The sequence below is a fragment of the Coptis chinensis genome, chromosome 7 (genome assembly GCF_015680905.1).
Source record: "Coptis chinensis isolate HL-2020 chromosome 7, ASM1568090v1, whole genome shotgun sequence".
In the NCBI taxonomy this organism is placed as follows: domain Eukaryota; kingdom Viridiplantae; phylum Streptophyta; class Magnoliopsida; order Ranunculales; family Ranunculaceae; genus Coptis; species Coptis chinensis.
In genome coordinates this window covers 12,880,030-12,887,505 of record NC_141462.1, presented here as the reverse complement: position 1 = coordinate 12,887,505, position 7,476 = coordinate 12,880,030, and the positions used below count along the sequence as shown (strand labels likewise).

Genomic DNA, 7,476 nt, shown 5'->3' with positions numbered 1-7,476 from the left:
AACAAGACCCACCGAAGTTGAACTCAACTTCAATTTCTCAGTAGGCACGGTCTTGGTCAACATATCCGTCGGATTCTCACTCCTTTGGATCTTCTCAAGTGCCAAAACCTCATCCTCCAACAGAGATCGGATAAAATGATACCGGTGACCAATGTGCTTGGTCCTAGAATGAAAGGCGGAATTCTTAGCAAAATGTATAGCACTCTGACTGTCACTGTGTAACACACTTCTCTCTTGCTTCATCCAAAGCTCTTCCATCAATCCACAGAACCAAATCATCTCTTTGCTTGCCTGTAGCGGCCACATACTCTGCTTCTGTGGTAGACAAAGCAACGATCTTCTCAGAATCGAGAAATCCAATTCATCTTGTAGTTAGTGTTGTCAAATGGGCGGGCGGCGGCCCTAAAAACTTACAACCCTCACAAATTGAAATTTGGGCTGGCCGCCCTCATTAGTGTTGAGGGCGGGCCAAAACGGGCTAATAGAAAATATATGAAGTTTTGCCGCCGCCCCCATATAAATTTATATTAGAGAGTTAGGGGGGGCGGGTTAGCTTTTTTTACTCACTATAATCTTTGGGTGTGGTTAGCAAAAGACGACGAGGACTTCGGACTCAAACAAATTCAAGAAATAAAAACGTACATGTCCAATTAGTACAAGTGTACAACACATTTGAAAAGAACACTAGTGTGTCAGATGCTCAAACTTAGCCACCAACCCCCACCACATCCTAAACTTTCTTTTATTTGTGGACTACAGTTACGAAAGACTGTATGTCACATTGCACGTAACAATACTCTACTTCCGCTTCAATGAACCTACATAATGAATTTGTGGGCGTGCACCAAAAACATGTCGATCCACACGCCATCAACTTATCGTTCAATTCATCGCTTCAACCGAAAGGCTTTCATCCATGACAGTTGGGGACTATTGCTTGGAGGATGTCCAAAAAATACTCGGGAGAGTCGAGAGTGTAGCCCATAGAGGAGCACCACAGCAATTTTGTGAGATTGTTTTTGATATTTAAGTCTCGATGAGTTACCTACTCACCTCTCATAGTTTTGTCGGCTTGTCGCAATATTCCCAATCCACACTCCCCCTGTCAGAAACATAGAAAATTAGGTGCTCCCCATCAGCATCGAACACATAAAAACCAATATATAAAGAGGCTTGGTACAGAACAATTTAAAACAAACTAATATTCCTGTAATTTAGCAAAACCGGGCTAATATTAGGCCATTCAAATTTCTGAAAATGGTGTTGAGGAAGAATCCGTGAGCCGGGATAAACTATTTGGGCTTCCATGTTGAACAATTTTCACTCCTTACGGGTAAAGAATTATCGTTAAATAAAGCAAACGGATAATAAGATACATTCCGAAGTTTCGACAACATTAGAATTGATACACATAATAATATCTAGGAAGTACAAGTAACAAGTATCTCTAGTAAGTTAAATTTTATATGGTAGTACAACGATAAGACTACTCTATTCCATTTTCAGGATACCCTCTAACTTGATTTCAGAACTTTGTTGCTCCTCAATGGGTGACAAGTCCGACAAAAGGCTTACCAAAGCCTCGTCTGCAACTATTTGATGTTGCTGGGAAACAACAGGATGAGCTTCTACAAAATTATCTGATGGCTTGCTCAAAGAGACACTTTTGTAATAGAAAAATTTTGTAAGCAAAACACATTGGAATTGTAAGAAAGAACCTATCAATGGCAGACGATGTCCTATCAGCAGAGCGAAAAGCGTGCATATTAACCATAATAAGGGGTAACATGGGTACATACCATTTGGCTCGCCCAACATGAAGATAACCAAAGACTGCAGAAGTGCAAATACACAAAACTTCATGAGACTAGCGGTCTTCACTCAATATTGAAATATCGATCTTATCCCATACTACAATACAAACACTTAGACCCAAAATAGAGTGTTGATTTATGGTTACAAATACATGTATAATGTTTGGGATCCAACCATACAAAATGAGGAACAAATACATAGTTTAAGTCTCAAGTGGTTTATGGCCCCATCCACTGTCATGATTCAGCAATCAGGTCATGACTTCAAGGCATACCTGAACATGCAGCACAACGAGTCAACGACAATATACATGCCTTTTAAGAAAAATGTGGTATGTAACCAACTTGTTACAATAAACTTCATACACATTAACAAATAAGATAACTTGCATGCACCTTTTCGAGTTCAAGTGTTCTTCAAGTGAGTGACGGTGCTACTTTGGAAATGAAAGATAACCGCATAAGAAGAAAACTAATATATGGTTAGACAAGCTTGTAGACCTGAAAAGCTAATTGATCCGCCAAATTAAGTCAAAAGCCATAATGCACTCAAAGAATCTTGCGTGTAAAATACACCGATTTGAGCGACCAACGGATGGCATAAACCAATTGTATCACTACCAAATATGCAAAATTTACATTGCAAGTCTAAAAATGTGAAGGCAATCTCAAGTATCGGGACAAGGAAATTAAGCTACATAAGTACATAACTAAGCAAAATAACATAGAAATCATTGTACACCATCAACTATTCTTGAAAGGTAACACCGAAGTCACCGACCCACCATAGCACTACACAAATATATGACTGAATATGCAATGTGATACCTATACCACCACAATCAGCAAACATAAAATTAAACTTAGTAAGACATAGTAATACCTAAAGAATAATAATTATTATAAAAAGATATTGAAAAACTAATCGTGCCCCTTCCAATAAATGGCCTAGTCACTAGTCAGACCATTCATCTCCCCACTAAAAATTTATCCAAAATTACCAACAAGTCTGAATTATGAAAATGAAGCATGTACTTAATACTTGTTCGATAATGGAACACAAAATGTAACCAAAATTTTATTCCCCTTGTCCAAAATAGACATCGAGTTACAACTCGAGATCCTGCATCAGCTCTTCCATCACCTTCACACCATGATCTTGGAGCCTTTCTTCAGCTTGAAACCAATCCTTCAAGCACATCAAAGCCTCAATAGTCTCCGGCAACAAAGAGCTGCGGTACTTGCTGACCACCCTTGCACTAGTGCTAAAAGCTGATTCCGATGGAACTATAGAAACAGGTGAAGTTAGTAAATCTCGAGCCATTGCCCGCATTGGATGGATAAGTACCTTCCTGAGTTTTCCACCAATCCAAAACATTAAATGGTGGCTCTTTGTCGACTTTAATGACTGGCTGCTCCAAATAATGTTGCAAATCAGACTTGTTAGTATTACTAGAAGATGCTCTCCGCTGTAACAACAAGTCAAATACAATGTCATCATCATCACCAGAATTAGGTATCGGCTGATTCAAACCAAATTCAGTATTACCCATTTTCTTTTCATATTCTTCAAAGAGCTCAGCCAATTTGGTTTTATAAGTCTTCATTTTCAATTGATTAAATGTAAGTTCTGAGTTTGGTACAACTTGAGGCTCAGATTCATAATTCAGGTCCACACACAACTCAAGAATCGTAAACTTGTATCGGGGATCCATGCATGAAGGCAACCCAAGAACCAAAGGAACATCTTTCCAATATCTATCATATTTTTTTCTCATGCTAGTATACATAGGTTTGAAAGCAGGTTCACTATCACATTTTTTCAAGACCAACAAGATTTTACTCAACTGATAACAAAAGGCACTAGATGTAACATACCGACTCCCTGAAAACAACTTAGTCGCATCCTGGTAAACCTTGAAAAGATCTCTAATAGCAACATCATTTTTCCAATCAGCAAGAGTAGGAGTATTTGCATACTCCTCACCATAAAAGAAGAGATCAATAACTTTTTGGTACAGTATTGCATCTCTCAACATTATAAAGGTGGAATTCCACCGAGTCGGAATGTCAACGGGCAATCTTTTTGTCTTCATGTTCAAAGATTTACAGTTCTCAAAAAACTTTTCCAGTTTACCTTGAGAAGACTTGAGATGCTTCACACTCTCTCTAATGTTATTAAGGGACACCTCAACATGCTTTAATCCTGCTTTTACTATCAGATTCATGACATGTGTTGTACAACGAAGATGACACAGCTCTCTACTTAATGTAGCATCACCAAAAAATTTATCTTTCAACTGAGACGCATTATCCAAAGTTATAGTTCCTATCCTATCACATATCCCCCAACTCAACAAGTTGGCATACATTGCATCACTAATCGCTCTTCCAGTGTGAGGTGCAGGAAGCACGGGGAAGCTATAAGGACTCGTTTATGAAGTTTCCAGTCTTTAGTTATAAAGTGGGTAGTTATACACATATATCCTAGCTTCTGATTTGACGTCCACAAATCTGATGTTAAACAAGCTTTACCAGGAACACTTCTCAAGATATCTTTCAAAGCAATCCGTTCTTCTTGAAAACTCAACATCACATCACTTCTCATTGTTGAACGACAAGGAGGTTTAAACTGCAGACCAAATGCCATCTTAATCCATCTATGAAAGGTTGGTTTCTCAACTTTCACAAATGGTAATTCCTCAACGACAAAATACCTAACAGTTTCTCGATGGGCAATTATCTGATTAAACTTAAAGGAATAAACCACACCATTCTCAGTTCTACCAATTATTGTTTGACCCTTCTCAGTTGAAGTTCTAATAACACAAGATTCTGCATGCCTACGAAGGTGACTAGTCCCTCCCCTACCCCCAGTAGAAAGAGGAGTTTCACAAATTTTACAAACAACACTATATTAAACAGACCCATCAGGTTTTTTTACTTCACTACCATCGTCATTCTTATCAGCCTTAACATTAAAATGGTTCCAAACAGAAGATCTTGGGCGTTTTTTACTAATGGATACTGAAGTAACTGTACTAGTAGGGGGTTGAGAACCAACTGGCTCTACAGCAACTGAAGGTTCAACTGGAGATTCTACCTCAGAATCACAATCCAATATGTTATCCATCTAGTAAAGAAAATATAACAAGCTGAAGGAAGCAAACCTAAGGAAATAATAATTTGTAACGCAGCGTTGCAGCGTCAACTCTGCATTTAAAAACAAATGAGTATATAATAGAATATTAGTATTTATTTTGATCAATGAGAGAAGTAACTAATTTGAGGACAGTATTGAAAATCATTTTACCTTGACAAAGACACTTTGATGTGATTCAAGGACTTCTTATAGCTTGGTTCTCCACCACTACCAAAACAACAACCTGGACCATAAACAAAAAAATACAAAAAAGGGTAAGGAAAAGAAAACATATGAAGCTTAAACTTGACTTGATTGACTTGATTGGGCTGTAAAATCTTTGCCCACAACTTCAACAGTTACATAACTTCCTATAAAGATGGAATTTTGTTTAGAAATATTTAGTGAAAGATGCGAAAATCTAAAGTAAAGAGATATCTCTTTGCAAGTTATAAAAAGTAATTGTATTTATTGCTCCCCCAAAATAAAGGAACGTGAGAGATGAAGAAGCCCACAACTTCAACAGTTACATAACTTCCTATAAAGATGGAATTTCATTTAGAAAGATTTAGTGAAAGATGGAAATCTAAAGTAAAGAGATATCTCTTTGCAAGTTATAAAAAGTAATTGTATTTATTGCTCCCCCAAACTAAAGGAACGTGAGAGATGAATAATCGAGTGGCCAAGAAATACAAAAGTGGAAAATCTAACACAAAACAACAGGTGACAGAGAGACCATTGCCCGATCTCCCACTAGATATCATGGAAAACATCATGAGACGTCTATACTATGCAGATCACGTTTGTGCACTTGCAGTTTGTAAAGGACGGCGTTCAATGTATGGCGTTCCACCATTGCAAATTAATGTTATCAATTAATTAATGAGGTTTAAAACATAAAATAATTGAAGTATAAAAAGAATGAAAACTAATCTTGAGAGATTTAACCTGTCGGCAACCATGGTGAAAATGAGGGGCTGGGAAAATGAGGGGCTGGGAAAATAGGGTTTGTTGTTTATTACTTTTTATATTAAGTACAATGACAACTTTACCTAATTTCTAAAAGGGTAGATATTATAACCTAAGGGTATTTTAAGTAAAACAAAATTTTAATATGGTAATAAGGTAAATAGGTAATTATAGATGAGGGCTTACTGCGGGCCTGAATGAGGGCCTAATTAGGGTCGGGTTGTGGGTCGGGCTTAAGATTTGAAGTCTAGGTCCTTACCCTCCCCTCATATGTTTGAGGGCCGGGCCGGCCCTACCCTCAAATCAATGTGGGCTTTGTTTTGAGGGCTTTTTCAGCCCATGGGCCGGGTCGGGCGGAGGGCTTGAGGGCTGTTTTGACAGCACTAACTGCATTAGCACCTACTGTAAAGATATAACCAGTAGTGTTTCTTCTGCGATCTACCTCACCTGCAAAATCGTCATCCACATACCCTTATAGGTTCACAACACCCCTTCCATAACATAGGCATTTATCTGTAGTACCTCTCAGATATCTCAATATCCACTTCACGGCTTCCCAATGTTGCTTGCCAGGATTAGACATAAATCTACTGACAACTCCCACTGCTTGGGCTATATCCGGACGCGTGCAAACCATGACATACATAAGACTTCCAATGGCAGAGGCGTATAGTACCTTAGCCATGAAGTTGCTTTCCTCAACAGTCTTGGGAGAGTGTTCCTTAGACAACTTGAAGTGGACTGCCAAAGGTGTGCAAACTGGTTTCGCACCACCCATGTTGAACCTCTTCAATACCTTCTCAACATACTCAGCTTGAGACAACTCCAGAATACCTTTATGCCTATCTCTTCTGATCCTCATCCCTAGAATCTGTTTCGCTGCACCCAAGTCCTTCATAGAGAACTCACTTGCCAACTTCTCTTTCAATTTCCCAATTTCTGACATATCAGAACTCGCTACTAACATATCATCAACATATAGCAATAGGATGCGAAATTTGGAGTCGAACCTCTTGAAGTAGCAACAATGGTCGGCGTTGCACTTATAGTAGCCATTTCCTTGCATGAAGTTATCAAACTTCTGTACCCTTTGCCTAGGGGCTTGTTTCAAACCATATAAGCTCTTTCTGAGCCTGCATACCATATTCTCTTTACCCTTCTTGATGAAATCCTCCGATTGGTGCATGTAAATTTCCTCAACTAGGTCACCATGGAGGAAGGCGTTTTAACATCCAACCGCTCAAGATACAAATCTTCATTTGCAACAACAACTTAACACCGACCGAATAGTATTCGGGCCACCACTGGGGAGAATATCTCTGTAAAGTCAACGCCTGCTTTTTGCTAAAAACCCTTGACTACTAGCCTCGCTTTGTATCTCTGGGAACCATCGTGTTCCTCTTTGACTCTAAACACCTATTTGTTCTGTAGAGCCTTCTTGCCCATGGGTAGTTTGGCTAACTCCCACGTGCCATTAGAGATGAGGGACTTCATCTCATCTTGCATAGCAAGCTCCCACTTACTTGCATCACTCGCCTCCAATGCTTCATC

The 7,476-nt window shown here is 38.8% G+C and overlaps 1 protein-coding gene across 1 annotated transcript; it reads right to left on the bottom strand.

The window, feature by feature from the left end:
- Nucleotides 1-211: 211 nt before the first annotated feature.
- On the bottom strand, nt 212-4,947 carry LOC147486096 (zinc finger BED domain-containing protein RICESLEEPER 2-like). Its single transcript, XM_086573645.1, has 7 exons — nt 4,742-4,947; nt 4,325-4,681; nt 3,163-4,235; nt 2,927-3,101; nt 1,576-1,663; nt 1,054-1,102; nt 212-315 (listed from the first exon to the last, which is right to left on the bottom strand). Exons 1-7 carry the CDS (start codon nt 4,945-4,947, stop codon nt 212-214), a joined length of 2,052 nt encoding a protein of 683 aa, XP_086429771.1.
- Nucleotides 4,948-7,476: the final 2,529 nt, after the last annotated feature.

Excerpts from the sequence above, each read along its gene's own strand:
- LOC147486096 (XM_086573645.1), bottom strand. The coding sequence starts at position 4,947 with ATGGATAACATATTGGATTGTGATTCTGAGGTAGAATCTCCAGTTGAA. Across the intron at positions 4,682-4,741 it reads GAAGTAAAAAAACCTGATGG|GGGAGGGACTAGTCACCTTC; the intron begins GTCTGTTTAATA and ends TACTGGGGGTAG. Across the intron at positions 4,236-4,324 it reads GCTTGTTTAACATCAGATTT|CTTCCCCGTGCTTCCTGCAC; the intron begins GTGGACGTCAAA and ends GAGTCCTTATAG.